The sequence below is a fragment of the Salarias fasciatus genome, chromosome 14 (assembly GCF_902148845.1).
Source record: "Salarias fasciatus chromosome 14, fSalaFa1.1, whole genome shotgun sequence".
Lineage (NCBI taxonomy): Eukaryota > Metazoa > Chordata > Actinopteri > Blenniiformes > Blenniidae > Salarias > Salarias fasciatus.
Window position 1 is genome coordinate 10,744,024 of NC_043758.1, and position 21,036 is coordinate 10,765,059.

General features: G+C 39.7%; 3 protein-coding genes across 3 annotated transcripts; 2 read left to right on the forward strand and 1 right to left on the reverse strand.

Moving 5' to 3' along the window:
• The first annotated feature begins 1,293 nt into the window (after positions 1-1,293).
• Positions 1,294-2,481, forward strand: LOC115401202 (uncharacterized). The gene is made up of 3 exons (XM_030109421.1): positions 1,294-1,342; positions 1,436-1,529; positions 1,617-2,481. The coding sequence occupies exons 1-3, from the start codon at positions 1,294-1,296 to the stop codon at positions 2,470-2,472; spliced, it is 999 nt and encodes a 332-aa protein (XP_029965281.1). The 3' UTR covers positions 2,473-2,481.
• A 688-nt stretch (positions 2,482-3,169) lies between these two features.
• Positions 3,170-6,260, reverse strand: LOC115400718 (zona pellucida-like domain-containing protein 1). Its single transcript, XM_030108730.1, has 10 exons — positions 6,167-6,260; positions 5,179-5,405; positions 4,877-5,067; positions 4,703-4,775; positions 4,516-4,613; positions 4,302-4,385; positions 3,907-4,078; positions 3,551-3,650; positions 3,422-3,445; positions 3,170-3,333 (listed from the first exon to the last, which is right to left on the reverse strand). The coding sequence occupies exons 1-10, from the start codon at positions 6,258-6,260 to the stop codon at positions 3,170-3,172; spliced, it is 1,227 nt and encodes a 408-aa protein (XP_029964590.1).
• Positions 6,261-14,133: 7,873 nt separating this feature from the next.
• Positions 14,134-20,596, forward strand: laynb (layilin b). The gene is made up of 7 exons (XM_030108610.1): positions 14,134-14,361; positions 16,548-16,854; positions 17,159-17,316; positions 17,661-17,705; positions 19,197-19,274; positions 19,355-19,472; positions 19,915-20,596. The coding sequence occupies exons 1-7, from the start codon at positions 14,289-14,291 to the stop codon at positions 20,240-20,242; spliced, it is 1,107 nt and encodes a 368-aa protein (XP_029964470.1). The 5' UTR covers positions 14,134-14,288; the 3' UTR covers positions 20,243-20,596.
• The last annotated feature ends 440 nt before the right edge of the window (positions 20,597-21,036 follow it).

A 21,036-nucleotide genomic window follows, 5' to 3' on the forward strand; every position in this document is an offset into this window, starting at 1 on the left:
ACAGTGAACAAAACATGACCCGTTCCGTGGGTTTGACAACCGCCATGAATGTAAATATTTGTACATTTTGGCTTGCGACCAAAACAGGGTCTTTGACGTAAAACGCAACAAATCCAGCCAAATTTCTTATCTGAATGTGGTCATTCAAACTTGAACTTGTTGAACTTTTTGGAGTCTGTCCAACCGTTTTTCAAAATGACAGTACAAAGAGATTGTTTAAGTACCTGTTTGACGTAAATACGCATTCACAAACACAATGTGGAATTTATTTTTCTCCCTGTTTTTGAATTTCAGTTGTGAAACTTCCAGTGCTTGGATTCATTGCACATAAACTAAAATGTTTTATTGATTTCCTTCAGTTAAGCATGAAAGCGAAAGAAATTGAATATTAGAGTATTTTAACATTTCCTGATCTTTTTTTTCTTTTTGTCTCCCTGAATTACGAGTATGAACATTTGTTGGCCAGTTAAGCACTTTACTTCAATGGGACTCAGAAAAAGTCAATGATTAAACAATGCTGCTTATATATTGTATTATATTCTTAGCTAAAGCACTGATGCATTTACATCATGCATTACAATATTTGCTGCACTTTAAACTTTTAACTTAAAAGTCAGGAAGTCAGAAATGCAGAATGTCAATATTTAAAGATTGACCTTTTTTTCAAAATTTTACATAATTCACAAATTCATGAAATCCTTCAGTTTGTATGTTCAGCATGTAAAACTGACAAAATGATTACCCTGTCAGTTATGAATGATATTAGATGCACTGTCGCATGATGCTGTCACTGCATTCTTATAACATTATCATATAACTTTATTTTCTCCTTTTAGGTCTCTCTACTCATTTATCAAGATGACATTGTTTCCTTAATCAATGCTGCAGGATACCTTCCTCTAAAGGTTCAACAGTGCACGGTATGTGTGTGTGTGTGTGTGTGTGTGTGTGTGTGTGTGTGTGTGTGTGTGTGTGTGTGTACATGTTGTGTTCTGTTGTGTTCCGTCATCACTGTGACCCTCCACGTGTTGACTATTGACACAGGCAGAGTTTGGGCAGCCAGTCTGATAACAAGGACCTTTATAAGTCAGATGAGATGAGGAGCCGCTCTACAGACCCCTGATCCTCAGGTAAAGGCCAACTGCTCTCTCACATAATGATTCTCTTCCCGCTGTTCTGAGGAAAGAGCGCATGATGAAAGAGCTAACACTGCAGTAAACTGTTCGGACGTGTTTGTTCCAGGGTTGAATTCTCACTTGTTTCTGTCATGTGTCTCCCCACAGAAAGATAAAAATGCATTTTAAAATTTTGATCTTCACCCTGTCATTCCTGACAACTTCAGGTAGTTTTCTTTTTTTTTTCTCTCTTTCTGTGTTTCACAATGGGTTCCTTGTGTTTTTCCCGCTTTTTAAATATTTGCTTTCCTGTTTTGCAGCGTACCCGCTACACAGTGACACCAAGGAGATATCCTGGATGGACTCAAAGGGCAACGATGCAGACGACAAGACTGACCCGACGAAAGATATTGAGTAAGCAGATTATAGATGCACTGCTAAAAAACTGAAACTTGTATGGAGTGTCAGTGATTTCATACACTGTGTCCTTTTTTCCTGCAGAAAAGTTTACAAGAGCAAGATAGACAGCGATGGCCTTTACATCCAAGAAAGTGACGACAAAAACCCTCTGACTGAGGAGATGCAGCGCAAACTCACCATGGAGTCTGAGCGGCTGCGCGTCCGTCTCCGCCAAGAGTTGGCCGAACTGCGGGAGAGGCTGTCCCCGTCGGCAGACCACCCCAGCTACACCCTGGCCAGCATGAGGGAGCGCCTGACCCCCCTGACCCAGCAGCTCCAGAGCTCCGTCAGCAGCAACACCCAGGACCTGTGCAGCCAGCTCAGTCTCTACCTGCAGGGCCTGGAGACGGCTGAGGCTCAGGCAGAGGCCACCCCGGCTCTGTATGAGGAGACTTTCCAGTTGCTGGGCCGAACACTGGAGCACAGCAGCACGAAGCTGGCCGGCCTCATCAACGACTTCCACACCAAAGCGAATGGTGTGATCGATTATCTGAGAGAGATCAGTAGTCCAGACCAGGAGTCTGCCAAGCTGAAGGTCTGCGAGGAGACCGGCTCCAGGTTGGGACAAGAGGTGGGTTTACTGAGAGAGGAGGGACAGAGCAGAGTGCGCGCTCTTAAAGCACAGCTGGCCGCTCTGCTTCACTCATCGCAGCCTCCCAGGGCTGAGCTCAGAGGCAGCGTGGAGCAGTTTTGCCAGAACGCTTCCCTGCAGAGCGAAGCGCTCCAGGCTCGGCTGGAGAGTCTGCTAATGGGACTCAGCGACGGAGCCGACGGCCAAACGGAATCCAGCCTGCTTCACTCATACTCCTCATCCGCACAGCAGAGTGGCTCCTTGCAGGAGGATTTCTCTGTGAAACTCTCTGCTCTGATCCAGGACATTTTTCACTCAGTGCAGTGACAAAGCCTTGTACTTTAAAAAGAAAAAAAAAAAAAGCCCGCTGAAGCGCTTAATTTGATCTATGGGTGTCCATGATTCTGACTTGTTGTTTGCCATTGCACCTGCACAGTAAGTAGCTTGTAAATATTTATACATTTGATTGACATATTTGTTTCATTCTGTATGTGAGTGAGTCTGCTTGTATTTACTGTACCGTGTACAAAGATGCTGTGTTTGCAGAGTAAAACAATTCTTTACACTGTACGTTTATGTTGTTGCCGTTTTATTTTTATTGTGGCATATTGGGCACAGAGTTCAAAACCAATATACAAGTTCTTCGAATAGTTGTCTATTCACAATAGATACTCTAGTTTAGAAAACACTGTAGGCATAACAGTGCTTCAAGCCTTACAATTGACATTATGTACACAACATTTATAACATTGTACAAAAACATTTATTAAGCAGGATCACAGGCTGCATCAAAGCAAATGTATACTTCATAAAATAATGAAACTGCTTTGCTCCTCTCTTTATCTCAGTTCAGGATTGCTTCCTCGTAAATAATCAATGACTACAGAGTGACGTAAACAAAGTTACATAAATTATCAAGGTATTTGGTAGGCATGGTTACCTGGCAGCATCTAGTCATCAATGAAAAGTCGAACATCATCAGCTTCGTCACAAACTCTCACAGTCCATGTGTGTCAGCGGACTGTCAGTCAAGCAGACGGGATAAACCTCCAGCCCAGTAAACCTTCTTCAGAACAAACCAGGAGCCCAGAACAAGCAGGGCAGCAGCAGCAGATCCGAACACCACCCCCACCACCAGGCCAGTCCACTTATCCTCCTCCTCCTCCTCCTCTGGTGGCATGCTGTTACCTGACAGGTACAGAGAGACGAGTGGAGGAGGGGTTTAACGTTTGGATGATCAGGGATGTTAACATGAGTGTAACTCGACTGTACTCACTGTAAGCAGCTGCATCGGGCCTGTCTTTAAAAAGAAGAAATAGAACAACATAATCAGTGAAAAGGTTAACCGTGGTGTTGTTCTGAAGTCACAGCAAACAGGTGCAATCATTTATATTTGATTTCAAACCTCGTTCGGAGATGTAAAGCGGTCCGATTGAAAGGGCGGCTGACTCTTCACTTTCTTGTCCGAAAGGAACCAGAGATCTCTTTCTCCTGGAAGAACAAGTCTGAAAAAGAGACGAAACCGACAAGTTCAGTCTGCATCAAGGGTTTTTCACAGAGTGGCAGGATGAATGAGTTCTCAAGGCACACAATGTTATCCTTGACCTTTGCAGCAGGTGTTTCCCAATCTTTAATTTAATCTCCTTTCTCCTCTTTACTGCCAGCAGGTATTATAAAATCTGCACATGACTCTATCAATCAAAACTTTGCACTAAAAGGTCTCAAAATTAGGTGTATGAGTTGTTGATGTCCTCTACTTACAGCCAGCAGCTCTTCACACTTGCTGGGCTCACAGAGTCTCAGTATGCAGTGCAGGTAGATGCTGGACTTCTCCTGATCCCGATGCTGAACGAAGCGGAAGGCTTCAAAGTAGAAACGAGCTTTATTCGATGCCCCATTCATCGTCATCGTAGTCTTTCCGTCTACTGAACACCTGGAGGATGACATGAACAGTCAGCCTATGTTTTCAAAATAACATGACAGTGATCTGATGAATTTGTGTCTGTGGGAATGGGAATCTGTTGAGGACTAAAAAGATTCAGCATTTATGGCTGCACTGGAAGAAAGGGTCGATTGGGGACATCCTTGCTATATTGCAGCTGGCATCATCACTCATTACATGTGACTTTAACAGGATACAGTCCTTGGATTCTCACCCTGTGAAGAAGTTGTGCTTCTCACTCTGTGTCATGTTGTAAGGGGACGGAGTAGCGAAGCAGTAATCCAGCAGCACATGGAAACTGAAATCAAGATGTGTTAGTGCTCGCCAAAAATAACAAAACAGCCATTTTTATTTCAATACCTGTTTAATTATCTAAAAGTTGACTGTGAGGATCAACTGCATTCAGGTTAACACAGAGATTCACTTACTTTCCTGTGAGATTAACAGCCTGAACCTCCACATAGATCATGGTTCTGAGCTCAAGTCCTACTGAAGGGACGACCAGCGGGTAAATGAAGTCAGAGTCCTGTGAGTGAGAACAGTAAAATGAGTTGAGACAAAAAAAAAAACACATGTAAGAGTGTCAAAAAGAGTTAAATGTCAATATGTACTCACATTAAAAACGCTCATTTTTAACGAATTGATGAAGGTCCCATTGTTATCACTTGTGGCTACTGAGACTGAGGACCTGCAAAAGCAGTTAAGAACAAAGAAAGAAATTTCAGTTTTACAGTAGAAGTGATCAGAAATACTAAATCTCTCAGGAAGTGCAAGTCCCGTATTACTCACGCAACGATCTGCGTGTTGTTGAGCAGGTACTCCAGCGGATAGCGGCAGGAGAAGCGATAATAGAGGTCTGTGGAGTAACTGATCACGCCTTGGGAGGATGAGGGTGTGTCAATGAATCCCGTGATGATGACCGACTGGATAGTTGAGAAGATGCCAAAAGGGCCTGAGGGGTCAGGGGCCTCGTCCACGATCTGAGAAAGAATTAGTGACAAATGCATGACTTTACGCTATGTTTTATATTCATCAAACTGGAGTTTGATGTGGACTTCTGCCCTAATGTCCTCTGACAGACCCATTCTGACCTGCAGAGACTGACGACAGGGGTTGTCCACACTGTGGTTGACAGGAAGTTGGTAGCGAATGACCGGAGGGTCCACGCTGGTGTCCACCGAGCCCTGGCAGTCCGAGCTGTTGTGGTTCCCGTTCAGTGCAAGTTCTGTGGTGTTGAAACCCGCCCACTGAGCCGTGCACAGGTTTATCTCCAGGGTGATCACGTTGGTGCCACAGTCAACTGTCAGGTCTGAGTTGTCTGATCAGACAAGAAAACTTCAGCAATCATCACAATTTAACAACTGTGTAGAATTTGTACAGAAATATACAAATTATTAAAGTTTAATTGAACTATAGCTGCGTAGTAAGAATCAAAGTTTTTATGTCTATATAATCACTATAAATTTTAAAGTTTTTACACGTACATTAGAAAAAAATTGAAGGCATTCAAAATAGACCTCCATATATTTCTAATTTATTATCTGTAAGAAGGAATAATTATTAATTAATTATCATTTTGTTCTTCTAATTAGAGTGAAATTAATTTAAAAAAATCTCAATCTAAAAAATATTTTATTTTGGAACGTATGTTGTATCTTTTAGCTTTAATAAATATTCATCATAATTAAAATAAAAACAAAACTTTGAAAGCATTTGGAGTTAATCTGTGTAGACACAACTGTTTAAGTTACTATTTAAAACAGTCAGTCATGTTGAACCACATTAAAAATGAACCACATTACTGTGAACTAAAATGAAGCCATTATGTCAAGGTTCTTGCTTATTAACTTCTCTCATTAATTTAAAAAATAAAAGTATAATACCACCTTACGTGACAGTTTATTTTCATGTATACAGATTTCAAGCATGTAAAATTACAAATGATTCATCACTTTTTCCCCAAACTGATTATAATTCAACAACAATTCTGTGTGCATGCATGCGTACAAGCGTACCATCAGCAGATGTCACGCACAGACACGTCCACCGGTTCTGCACAAACAGGCCTGGTTCACATACCTGGAGTCCTCTCATAAAGAGAGGAGCAGTTGTAGAGACACCAAGCAGGCTGCAGAAGCATGGCCAGTAGAGGGAGACAGAGAGGCAGATTCATGTTGTCTGGAGGAGGCTCTTCCAGTAGGAATACACTGTATCGATGATGGGTGGAAGGTTACAAAGCAAATTTAATGCACTGAGTTTTGACAAATGCAACTTTTATGCAAGATTATTGATGATCCAAACAGGATACAAACAGTGATTTGTCTGTTTTCTTCCCAGCAAAATCAAATTAAGCAAACTGCATCTTGCACAATGAGAACGTGTAACTGATTCAGTAACTGATAACCAATTTGTTACTTTTGAGAAACAAACAAATGCATTTTAAATAGGCATGCATATGAGAACATATGAGAACCACAGGAGGATCTTACCTTGCTTTGTACCTGAGCAGGTGTTTGACATGGAAGAAGTCAAGCAATATGGCTTATATAGGATTCAGACACCTTAAACCGATATGACTCTACTCTAAAGCCCTCCCATCGACTAATTATAGAACCTATAGAACCTACACTCACACACACACACACACACACACACACACACACACACACACACACACACACACACACACGGTTTTCTGTTCTTTTTGTAGCGTGACTTCTCGTTGAGGCAGAAGCAGCTCCTGGCAGGGCTTAGTGTCAGCAGATTAATGTGTCAGTGGGATGTGACACAGATCCCTCAGGTTAAATGCAACTGTTGTTTCAGCTTTTTATTTCCGTCAGAAAATATCATCAGGATAAAAGATGCAGTCATTAGCTGTTACAACTTGATGTGCAGATGCAAAAAAAGCTTTAACTTTAATGCATTGCACATTTAAATATGTATATATTTAAGGTGTGTTTGTGAAAACTTGCAGCGTTTTTTGCAGTTATTTTTGAGTAAAGTCTCTTCCAAGAAATCCATGCAACTGCAAAGATGAAACAGCAACTGAAAAATCGTGGAAAAAGCACACGAGACGAAGGTATACTTGAAAGATGTGTGGACATTCCCCATCTTAAATTGTGAACACAAGTCTTGAGAACGAAACACCTTGAATGGCTGTAAGTTGATCACGTTTGCCACAAGCTATGAGATGCTGAGCCAACATAGAGGGGACCTTTGTGGATGTGCCCGGCTTGTTAAACGTCTCCTCCATTGTCTTCGTGGAGCTCCATTGCAGGTACATCGCTGCAGGCCACGGTCGCCGCTGCTCAACTGAGACCACCCATTGTTCTGTCAGACGTGTAGAATGAAAGGAGCGTCAGCGCCTTTGCGAAAGTGCTCACGGTGAGAGAGGACTTTTGTCACATTATCCTCAGATGCGTCACTCTTTTAAGGTCTCGTCAGTCCCGCCTGATTTTACCTTCAAGGACAACTGTTCCTAAGGACCTTAGAAGCCCATTTGTCTGCACTTTGATCACATCGGCGCTTCATTATGTAAGGTTGTCTGGAGTACAGGGGTGCTGGGGGTTTATCGGTGCTGCAGTTAGCGCATGACAGGGATGCCATTGCATTTCACTTTAACGTGCTTGTGGCTGATTTCTTATATGAACATACCCACTCTGAATGTGTTTCAGAATTGCTCAGCATGATTTCTGTGAGCTTGTCTCCTTGAGGTTTTATTAAACCCAATACCAATATGGGGAAAATGCAAAGTAATGTTGATCCAATAAAAAGGATGACAGTGTGTGAGAGAGAATGTGAGAGGTTTTCAAGTATTTCATACCTAATCACATAAGACTCTGACTCTAATTGCTTGTAGCTCTGTAGAGCTGCTGTCTCTTTCTGCAGTTGGCAGACTGGGATGTTTATTCATAGCCTGTAAATTGAAGCTTAATTGCTGCAGTCTACATACTGATAGTCTATCTCAACTTTTTGTTGCTATTTTGTCTCATTATCACTTGAATTATTTGTTTCTTTGAAGAAAAGATGTAAAGCTGATATCAGCATGACAACTGAAAACGTTATCCTGCTTCACAACAGCAGTAGCAAGATAAGGATCAATAACTCGAACAAGTGAGCTTGAGGAACTAGTAAAGTAACACCGCCATACATCTAAACTACCACTACCATGGTAAATACGAAGAGGCTCCTTAAAAATAAAGTATTTCTGAATGGGCTGCACAGTGAAGTGACCTTTAGCTCTATTTCATCTTAGCAAGATGATCCCCTGTCTCTTATTTGGGTTTGTTCTTCTTACTGTATGATGTTTGCATGTTCTCCCTGGCTGTTTTCTTTGCACACTCTAATTTCCTCCCTCAGAGCAAAGATATGCACATGAGTAAAATGTGTCGTATTCTGCATTTGCCCTGTGGTGGATTGTCCCAATATCAGCTGGGAATGACTCCTTGACTATGAGTTGGGCAAAGTGGCAGCGAAGATGGACAAATGGATGAAAGTTTTTTCATGAAATAAATATGAATATATGGATGTCTTGTTTTTTTTTTTTTTATTTAAAACATTTGGGGAACTAAAATAGAGGTTTTAGGAACTTTTCAACTCTGAAGAATATAAAAGCTGAGCACATGCGTTTCAGTTATCCCAAAGCGTTTAAACATTCCTTGCATCACTGATATTAACTTTACTATTATCTCTTATGGGACTAGTGTGTTACTGTGTGTCTTATGTACGGCATTTTCTTTTTCTTGCAGTCAGGTATGTGAAGAGAAGTGATGCTCGATATCAAATGGAATCAATGAATGCAAACCCATGACTCCTTTTTTTTTTTTCAGGGCTGCCGGCGGGCTGGAGTTGATCCCAGTAGACTAAAGGTGAAAGCTCAGGTACGGCCCAGTAACAGCCCGTCACAGGGCCAACGCAGACAACTCACATTCAAAACTACATTTGATCTGTGAGCAGAAAGCAGAGAAGAAAGTAACTTTAATAAATTTGAGGAAAAATACAATGTTATGTGTTTTTTTGTAAATGCTTTTGATGAGAACGCAATCTGAATTTAAAGTGGCACAATGGCACACGCTGCTTAAACAATGGCTTGTTGTAGGAATTGTTGTTTTCCTTTTGTGGAGAACACCGAGGTTAAACACAGCAGAGCCAGGATTACTGTGACAGAGTGAAATCACAATGATTTATGCACATCTTTACATTTTCCTTTCACCAAGAGCAACAATGGCAACCGGCACACAATGATATCAGGAAACAATGACAACAAGGCCCAGGGGAGAACACACATTTAGATTTGGAGGAAAGAGGATACACTGGGAAGCCAGTGAAGAGATGGAACTGTACTCTGTGGGTATGTACAGCAATGCAGATTAGTGGATAAGTGTGTGTGTGTGTGTGTGTGTGTGTGTGTGTGTGTGTGTGTGTGTGTGTGTGTGTGTGTGTGTGTGTGTGTGTGTGTGTCAAAGCATTCAAGTTTTCAGCATCACATGATTTATTTTAACGAATCCTATGTATTCATATGTTAGGATTTATTTATATCCATTTTCAGCATTTTTTAAATTGTTTTATCAGTATTCATAAATATCAAGAAAAACATTTTCAGATATTTCATACTATCAGATGTTTTTACATTTCTTTTTTTAAACCAGAGGGGTTGATTATTAAAATGAAAGTTTTTTTCAAAGAAAATGTCAGAATTTTTTTATTTTTTTATTTGTATTTTTTGACTGCAGAACTAAATGACAATGCTTGAAAATCTTTTCAAGCGTGTTACAAACCGTTGATATTGATATTGAGAATTTTCATAAATTACATGTCAATGTAGGATAATCCATTAATAATGTTTATGTGGCAGTTTATAACAGTGAGACAAACCATCAAATGCATTTGACTAATGTATACTACCACAAAACTTGGACCAGAAATTAATATCTGATATTTGATTAAACTCTAGTAGGTAATTTCAAATTAGTATTTAGCTTTAATATGTGGTTTTATGTTAAGCAACAACTATATAGCTGTTTCAAAAATGGTGTCAACAATGATGATTGACTTTCACATTACCTAACAGCTGGATCTACAGCACTGAAAACTATTATCTTCATTACTTTCCACTGTCATCAGACAGTACTATAGTGTTTCTTTTGGTGGATGAGAGTTTTAGCTGCAGCACAGTCTTTCTTTATGAGTAGTTTGGTGTCATCTGCTGGACAAACTTAGACACAGCTCAAATGCTTTTTTTCTTTTTGGTCCAATAAACTCGTGATTCACCACTGCTGAGTCAAGAGAAAACAAGTTTTACACAACCACAGTGACTGACATTGTTTGTATTGTTCTTCTGAAAACAAACAAGAACACTGGGAATGGAAACTGCCCACAATTTAGATTACTAGATTACTTTTCAAACCTTTGGGGTGAATTCCTGCTTCACATCTACACTTGGTGTAGGTTTTTTACTTAAATACTCATTACTGGCTGCCTTGCTTAAATGTTGTGCTTTCAGAGAGTAAGCTCTTTTTTAAACTCCATATCTGTAAAGCCGTTCTTTGCATTTGACTACTTCACTACACATTTAATGTAGGTGAAGTTATGGCATTAGCCGTTGTGCATTCCTGTCGAGCACAGACTGACATAAAGGTCAACTGGTGCAGCATTTCTAACACGGACTCGGGGACAGCTCCTCAGTAGAACAGTCTGTTCTAAACAGTAATCAAATAAAATATAAGAATTTCAGCATATGATCAGTCCACGTCACACATGACAAGCATCCACATTTTCCCATGAGTGAAACTCAAGTGACTGAAGCAGACCCTGAACAACTAAAGATTAACTGTCCTCTCTCAGCCTCCAGAGAGATTAGTTGGGTTCATGACTCAGCTCCTTAGGTCATCTGAATGCTGAGGCTACCAGCACAAGACTATTAAGCTGATCTGACCTCGTGTTATGAGTCTGGGTGTGCCACTTTATGACTCGTAACAGCTTCTGCAGATTTAATTCTACCACCACCCACCACACATCCAGCCTGTCACCATGCACAACAGTCTGGAAACACTGGCCTGCTACAGGCTGAGTCAAACCTAGAGAGAGAAACGTTTTCTTTTTCCAAACCCTGTCTACTGTCATTTCTTTCTTTTTTTTTTCTGACAGTTTATGCCTGTTTACCACAATGTGACATTTTTCAGCACTTCACTAACTCGGATTGTGTTTCAGCTAAAAAGTGCAAAAGCTTATGTAGGAGTCTGAATGCTGGTATTTGTTTGAAAAATAGATTAGTAAATTCTTGAAAATATAGCAATGTATGTCTTCATACAAAAAAAAAGTAATGAAGTGATAATTTATGAATTTGAGGATAGGATTTGTGGATTTGTTTGTATGATGCAGTAGTTGGCAAAAACTTTGCTCACATTCAAGGAAAACCATTTATCAGCGGTTTAATGCTTTACTTTATGGTTATTAACAGAATCCTTACATATGCTTTTAATATTCTGCTGTGAATGGAAGTGTAAATAGAGAGCCCCACCTCAGTTTCAACTTCAAAACCTTGGAGGATCTAAGACTAACATCTTTGTGCCAGATACATAAATACACCTTCACACCTCTGGAGGATTCCATAATATTAGGGAAAGTGGTCATAGTACTCTAGGTAGTGTTGGACAAGTTACTTTTAAAACGTTCATAGTTATAGTCACTTTGTTGTTTCTAATATATTGAAGAAACTAGGTTTGAGTTGTTTTACCTTCCATTCAGCAGGTCTTCTTCAGACCATTCATTGTGGACGTCTTGTCTGCAAGTGTGCAGCTTATCACATGTTGTTGCACTTGCTACTTACAAAAAGTAGCTGAGTTATAATATTTTAAAAGTAACTAATTGCTAGCTAATGTAACTATTGCATTGCTTAAAAAAGTGTTTAAATATGTCAAAGGATTTGGATCCCCTATTAATGGAACTTTAAGATGCATGTTCAGTTATTCATTATAAAACTGAAAATATGATTAATGAAATGAATGGACACATGACAGAATAAATTACAAACAGGAGATGCTATATTAATCCAAATTATTTAAATGTTGCTATGTGACAAGACAATCACATTTGATTTCAAAATGTTGTACTTCCATTTAAAAGCTGCCTTTAAATGATCAGGGCTCTTTCTATGGCTGTATCTCTGTAATGTCATTGTGATGCACTTTGCACCAATGCAGTTCCTTCTTTCTGTAGGATGACATCATTTAGAACTTCCCTGAGGTGTTGGCAACAATGTATTCTTTTAAATGACATCATCATCTAATTTGACCTAGATATGCAAATAAGAATATATGCAAAATAGATGATGTAATTTAGAACTTCCTGTCTAAGGAGTTGGCAACAATGTATCAGTTTCAAAGCACCGCTTTCTTTTTTATAAAAACAATAAAGTGCATCATATTTTATGTAATTATTAAGCATTTAATGTAAATGTTATCCTTGTTTCACATTATGTCCTTTCATTTAAATTATTATTATAATATGTATGAACACAACTCATTGCTCAATTAAATTCAGCTTTATTTGTAAAGTACAACACAGTCATATCTGGGCACTATTATGGATAAAAACCCAACAGTTCCACATAAGCAACAGTGGAAGGGGGAAAAAGTAATTTTAAAAGAAAAAAAACCTTCCTTTGGAAGGAAGGGGGTGAGGTCAAGGTCAGTGTGTGTGTGTGTATGGGGGGGGGGGGGGGGTACACAGACTAAAAGAGAGACATATTGTCTATGGATGATTGTTGCATGCAGTGTTGCAGGTGTATTTGTGTTCACTTGGGGTTTTGTGTATGGTAAATGATTCCTGTTGTAGCAATCTGAGTAATGCCAGATTTAAGATGCCCTTGAGCAATCTGTCCACATCATACTTGCTTTGATTTGCTCCACTAGCAAATATACGTTCTCTCCAAGTGTAGAAGCATTTTACAAGGAAAAGTCAAGGTGATGATTATCATACAATTTACTCCCACAAAGCTTTACAACAAAGACACATCTATCCTTACTTCCTGTTCATAGTTTATCGTTCATTCTGATTATTGTATGTACATTATTCTTGCTGCAATAATCCCTACTGCAAAATAATTAAAAGATTATCACATTTCCTCCCTGATATCATAGGAAAATACAAGAGCAACTGTACTATTTTCTAACAGAGCAGGCATTTTCAGATGCCAGCCCCTCATCCTTTCATGGAAAGTCCTCATCTGATGATTTTATTGGAATGGGATCTTTAGAATGATGCATTCAGGGACTGCTTCAGTTTTAGTAATCTTCTGAAAATTGAGGGTAAAATTCCTGGAACCAAAACCCAAAGCAATGAACAGGAAGTACAGTCCTGAAAAAAACCCTTTCCCCTTCCTCCACAGCAGGCTTTCCTGCTCTCTCTCTCTCTCTCTCTCTCTCTCTCTCTCTCCCTCTCTCTCTCTCTCTCCTGTCCCTATCTCACTTGTGTCCTTAGTGTGTCTGTCTGTGATCTGACTCAGTTTCACTATAAAAAGCTTACTTTTACTTTACTTGTGGGTTTCTTTAAAAGCCTCACACATGTGGTCAATGAAATGAAATAAGCTGTATCGCATCAGATCAGAGTGGTGAAGGGGGGAAAACTGAGTTGTGACTTTTTACAAGCTGCAGTACAGAAGTCAGTCTGGTTCTTTTTTGTGCATCTGTTTGTCCTCTGACCTGTTTCCCCCACAGACAGCACGCAGCCATGCTTGTGTCTGGGTGATACTCATTAATGATTTTAATTCAGGGCACATGATACACACTGTTTGCACAAAGAGCTCTATTCATCCTGACTTTACTCTAAGTGATGTGTGACTTTTGCAGGATTTATGTTGTAGCCCCACACACTTTATGCGAAAACAAGAAAAAACAACACAGTTTCATGCGTCTGTGGTCCGTTCTGCAGTAAAAGAGAACTCAGGGGAGTTAAATTTCGTTTTTCCCTTATAAGAAAAAAAAAGGGACTATCTGAGCCCAGTGGCTTTTCCTCCCTCATCCAGGCGCCATATGCAGCACGCCTCCTGCAGCAGCAGAGCCGCTCCTGGCTGCACGCACACGCACGGACGGACTCGCTCCGGCTGTAAACGTGTTTATCTACAAAGTTTCTCCCTTCAACAGACTAAATCACACCTGAACGGGATAGGAGTCGTCCTGCACACCGGGTTGAACATGTAGAGATGGATTTTATGAGGCTGTTCGGAACTGTTATCGCCGTGTTCTTTCACCCCGGATCGGCTTCCAAAATAAATGGTAAGGATTCACGTCGCAAACAGGTCGAAAAGTTTCATTTTTGAGCATTGAAACGTTGTTTATTTTTTCTTTTTTTATTTTATCACCTTGATAGTCCCTCGATTTGTTTTGTTTCACGGGGGAAAAAAAGTTTCCAAACTGGTTGCGTCGCTAAACTATGAGTCACGTTTAATGTTATTATGGTTTTTAATGGATTAGAGGCGCGCGCTCAATGCTGGAGTAAACTAAAGTGAAGGAAGTATAAAGCAAAGAGTGAGATGTGAGCTCTGTAATGACAAACAGCCTGCAGGCAGAATCAGAAACACGTGATGTGGCACTGAAGGACATCAACAGGCTACTGACAAAGCAGGTCACTTATCTCAAGTCAAAAATTCAAGTAATTTAACACTTTCAGTACTGTTAAGATATTTCACCACATTAGTCTGACTCCATGATCTAATGCTGAAATAAATAGCAAAGTCAGGCTTAGACTACAATCAGATCATTATAAACCAGTATTAGACAATAATAGACCTGCATAAACAAGCATCATATCAGTACGACCAGTATCAGACCATAACAGACCAGTGTAAACCAGGATCCAACTAGGATAGACTAGCCTAAATCAATATCTGATCAGAAATAAACCAACATTGGCAGGCATCAGACTAACATGAGATCCATATAAACCTTCACTAGACCAGTGTCAGACCATTTCAGATGACCATAACCCAGCATCGGACCGTGATGAACCAATTTAAGACCAGCATAGAATGGCATAAAATAGCACAAAACCAGAATAAACTATCAGAGAAGCATGAAGTCGCTCAAATGAAAAATGTTTACTGCATGCAACATTTTGATATTGTTCTTAATTTGAGTAAAAACTTTTTGCATCTGTGTTCTGTATACAGTGTTTTCACACTTACAAAGTTTTCAGTGGATGGTCTAATTAGAGAGAGACAATGAACAATGAATGCCTTATTTACTTTTTTGTAAAAAGTTATAAACAAACAGCTTTACAAATGAGACACTGCCCAGTCACATTTTAAATTTTGAAATATCGTGCTACTTTTGTTGTTTCTGACGTTTATGTTTAACTGGGATACTTTGCCATATTTAAACATTTTTGAAGAGAAATGCTTTCAAAATTTAGGGATTCAACTTTTTAATGCTAAGTTTAAGTTTAAGTTCAATTATGAGGGTGGAAACCTATCTCAGCTGATGAATGGGTGAAAGAGCAGGGGACACTTTAGATCTTTTGTCAGTCTCTAAATGTCCTAAATGGAAACATACAATAATGTGGGAGAAATTCAGAGCTCCTGGAGGAAACCCACAAACACAGAGATAACACGCAAAATCCTAATTGGAGGCCGAGCATGGAATCAAAACCTTGTCAACAATGAACCGCACATGCATGTCTTTGGACTGTAGGAGGAAACCAGAGTACTTGGAGGGAATACATCCATGCACAGGAAGAATATGCAAACTCCACACAGAAAAGCCCAGCCAGTATTTGAAACTACCATTTTCTCACCATGAAAAAGAAGTGATGCATCATTTATTGATTTCTTTAGGGAAACTACTTCTCTGCGTTTAACCCATCCCATTCTTAGTGTATCTCTAGCTGTGCATCCTGGGAGCAGTGGGCTGCCATGATACGGCGACTAGGGAGTAGTTTAGGTCAAGGGTCATGCTGAATTACCCTCAGTGGCGACCTGTCAGCAGTGGGATTCAAACCTGTGATCCAAATCCGTCTCTTTAACTTTCCCCAAAGCTATTTGTCCAACATGTGGCTCAAACCCACAACCCTGAGATTAAGCGTCTCATGCTCTACTGACTGAGCCGGGTGCTAACCACTGAAAGGAGAGACTAATTATCATGTGGCCTAAATAAATACATTTCATCATTGTCTTCTTTTTTTGTTGTCTGTGAAAAGCCCCAAAGCATCAATTCTATTCAGACTTGCACAAGATCAGACCATGAAAAAAAACATTTCCTTTTTAAGCTCTTTAAAGTAGAGGTTTTGCTCTGCAATTTCAGTAGCACATGGTTTGCTTTGCCCACATTTAGTGGGAAGACACTGAAAAACAATGCAACCCAAACATTTTGGTTTCATATTTTTCTACAACAGTGAAGGTTGTTGAGAATCTTTACATGCAAGTTTTTGTCTGGTCTTTTCCTGATATGCTCGCTTTTGTGTCCAGGCCAAAGAATCTGCCGGCGTGGGACGGAGCGTCCATGCTACAAGGTGTCCTACATCCAGGACAGCAAGCGGAGGCTTACCTTCGAGGATGCCAGGCAGGCCTGCAGGGTGGATGGAGGGGAGCTGCTCAGCATTGAGACAGAGAACGAGCAGCGGCTGATAGAAAGGTTCATTCAGCAGCTGCAGGCTGGAGATGGAGACTTCTGGATCGGGCTCCGCCGCAGCCCACAGCGGTACAGGGCAGGGACCGCCAGCCCAGGTTGTCCTTCACAGTACTACTGGCTGGATGGAAGCAAGGCCAAGTTCAGGTTTCTCGAATTTTTTTTTCTTTTTCTTTTTTCTTTTATTTTGTTCCAGCTGTATCAGTGAAAGAGTGTGAGGGTTCTTTGGGGACAGACAACACTAAAAATGGACGTGGAAAAAGGCTGTAGTCAGCTGTGACTTAGAGAATACTGGATTGAATGGTGCTTGTGTGGGCGTGAAGGAATGTCTGAAGTCCTTTGCAGAAATGTTGGATTGAAACAGACATAACACAAAAGTGCATGGCGAATGTGAAATTATCTCATTTGAAAGGGACACGAGGTTTAAACTTGTGAATCTTGTTCGCTGTAGGAACTGGCACTGGGACGAGCCGTCATGTGGCGGGGAGATGTGTGTGGTTTTGTACCACCAGCCCTCTGCGCCACCTGATGAAGAAGGTCATTTCCTGTTCCAGTGGAATGACGACAACTGCAACTCCAAGAACAACTTTGTTTGCAAATACCCAGAAGGTGAGGCAGTGGATCACAGACGATGTGTTGTCCCTGGCCGTGTGCTGCTGGGAAATATTGACATGCGGTACCCGTGGTTTGATTTTTTTTTCTTAAAGCTACAAAGTCGAAATTTCACTTTCTGGAGAAAACATGTCCACTGCTGTCAACAGCTTGGTTCAAACTCGTCATGTACAGTACTGGAGTTAGTTGGCTTTATTACTGCTCGGCTCTGCTTTCTGCCAGCATTACATTACCCTCAGTTTAACAGCTACCTGACACTTGAAGACTTTTTATTTTTACATTAACTCTGTGATTTTTATGTATAGTGATCCTATTTTTATTACTTTTTCTGCCTTTCACAGAAAAAATGCCTGTTTTTACAGGAGAAGGGAATATAGCACGCACAGGTACAGTGTTCTTTTCTTTCATGATCTTTCAACAGGAAATTAAAAAAAATATATATATAACAACAGTTTTAATAATAATCAGATCAAGAAAGATGAAAATACTCCTAATTTTGATCACATGTGCCTTTTTATTCAATTTTCTCCTGCAAAAGCCAAACCAAAAGCCAATGATGCATCTCTAAATATTTTAATGGTTTTGAAAAGGTAATTATTTCAACACCTAGTTCAATACTTATGATATACTTTCACAATGGAAGATAAACTCTGGTAAATATAACCAAATTTCCCTACAATTTGGAAGGAAACGCAGCCACAAATGATTGGGATCTCCACCTTAGTCCAATATTGGGACTCTTTTACTTTCTGTCTTATACTCGGATAAAGTACATGGAAAAAAATGTAAAAGCAATACTTTGGATTTTGCTCCCATTTTGAGCTGAGCTCAAGGAATCTAAGATGTTTTTTTTATGTACACAAAAGGAATATTTCTCTCAAATGTTGTTAACAAAATTGTCTTTCTCTTTTGAGTATACGATCCGTCCACCTCACAGGCATATCAAGATGCTGATTAGACAACAGACACAGGTGTGCACTGACACACACATTTAGAAAACACTGAGACACTTTGACGAGATCCTGATGTACATTGTTGTGCCATTCATCTTTGGTACTGCTCAGCCCCATGTTGCAAATGTCTGAACCCAATCCCTGGGCGCTGAAGACATCCCAGTTCTTGCATAACCAGCATATTCAGCGGACATGTCACCCACTGAGCATGTTTGAGACGCTCTGCATCATCAGCCTGAGGCCCACCGCTGCAGTAATCCTGCTGCGTCTAAATTTGTAAACAATATTTGAGAGAAATAGGTCTGAAGCGAAAGCTGAAGCATTTACATTTAATTTGTTCACTGTAGCTCTGTCAAAGATTGTATTTACTGGCTTCTGATTTAAAAAAAAAAAAGAGAGAAAGAATCAAAGAGCGAATCACTTGATGAATTATTTTCTGATAGTGCGATTTTCCTTGCACGGAAGTGAAAAAGACAAAAAAAAAATCTTTTTTTTTTTTTTGGGGATAAATCGAAAATGTATTAAGGAAGTTTTTCATTGTATTTCTTTTTTCTGTGATGCATCTGAATAGTGCTTAAAATTAATAAATGTTTGTGGTGTTTACTTTGTATATTTCAGATTTCATCTCCGCAACAGAAGCTACTCAGGAAAAAATATATATTAAAAACAATTGAGACAAAAGAAATCAGAGTTAATTTAGATTTTAGGAATATATGAAATCTCTTGCACTGAATAATCGTGGACTGAAGGTTGATTTTTATAGTTCTATGCTGTAAAAATGTCAACCTGAATGTTTATTGTATCTTTATTTTACTGTTTGATCAGCTTTAGTCTGCAGTGGTTTCATGGTGTTAAACTTTATATACAAGTTATATTGTGTATTGCATTGGTTTCACAGTGTGTGTTTATGTGGAATTCTTTCAGTTCCCTCTCTGAAGCCAAACATATTACCAACAACAGAAATTGATGAGAGGATAAAAATGGCACTGCCTGAGTCATCAGGTAAGACCCAAATTATTATCCTTAAAGTCACAAGTGAAATTAAGTATAAGTAAAGCCATAATATTTGCTTTTCTTTGCAGTTTCTTTCTCAGATGGCACCTTCCCTGTTTCCTACATCCTTTATGCGACTATCCCTGCTCTGCTGTTGCTGTTGATTGCGGTTGCGGGGTTCTTCTGCTACAGACAGCATGCTAAAAGGTACTGACACTTTTGTGAGAGTTTATAAAACTGACTGATAGTAAAGGTTTCAAAAAGGAACGCAATAATACTGTTTTTTTACAAAAGAAAAAAATAATGTATTAAATAAAGGTCAAAATTCAACTGAAGTAGAAAAAAGAAAAACATTTTTGATCATGTTCAAAATTAACATAAGGTTCTATGACTAGTTCTGCAGGAATATCTGTTATTCTTTCAACGTGGTTTGGAAAAAGCTTCTGGAATTTGTTGCAGCCCAGTCAGAAAAGATCTCAAGGATTTTTCTTTCATGATTACCAAAGCAGAGATCTAGAGGTTACTGCAGTCAGACTTGTAGCATTATTTCCTTCAGTCATGTATAAAGCATTTTGTTTAATCTAATGTGATTCAGCCTTGTTGTGATGATTCTAACTGTATTTTCTTTCGTCTTTTGTTTTGTATCCAGGAGGAAAACTGAGCGAAAAAACCACATCAGCAGATCAACACAATGGAAAGCGACAGCTGCTGCACCTTGCCCCATACAAGGACCTTACGCCTTCAGTGACATTACCAAACTGCCTCACACTGCTCTGGGCAGCAGCGTGCCCGCAGTCATGATGAAGAAGTACTCGTGTGCCCCTCTCCATGACCCGCAGTGTGGCGATTATGAGAACGTGCCATGTGTGAACAGAGAGAGCGGCTTTGTGACCAACGACATCTACGAGACCAGCAGAGCTCAGAGCGGGCGATGCCACAGTCAGACTGGGTGGGTGGAAAATGAGATCTATGGATAACACAGCTGATGGCTATCTGGTCTCTGCAAGGTTTTGTCGACCTCTCACCAGCCAAAGATTAAGAGCCGGCTAAAAAGAGGAACGCGCAAATTGCTCCCTGTGTCTGTCATCTTTTACACCACGCCGGCTACCGCGGTGGGGCTGGATTACTGTTGACACGGCTGTGAGGGCCCGGACTTATTTGTACAGGTTGTCAGAACAAATATTATTCATCTGTGTGTATTTCTACATTCAGAACTGTACGCTTCAAGAGTTTTTTTTTTTTTTAATCCACTACGATTTCATATTCAGGTTTTGAAAATTATTTTATTTTAGTTGCTAATTGTTAATAAATTGTATGAAGAATCAACAACATGGTGATGGTACACTGAGCTTTATTGATCTGCCTGCCAAAAGCCAATAGTTGCATGCTGAAATTTAGCTGTTACAATGATTCAAGTGTTCTCAATTTGAGAAACATGTTACTCTTTTTTTTTTTTATCAGCACAGTTTCAACAACAATTAACCATTACATGTGTGGTCAGTTCCAGCATCCATGTTAATTCTGATAGACAGGAATGATAATACAAATTGCAGTTTGTTGAGCAGTAGAGGAAAAGACATCTTGTCATAATGTTATGGCTGGTCGGTGTAAAGCCCATCATTAGTCCTCAACGCAAAGTGTAGTTGAATATAATATAATTATCTTCTGTTTTATGGGCATTTCATAAACAAAGCACAACAAATAAATGTGTTAATTAATTTTCAGAGTTAAACAAAATGGCACCTGGATATCTTTATCGAATTTCATATCG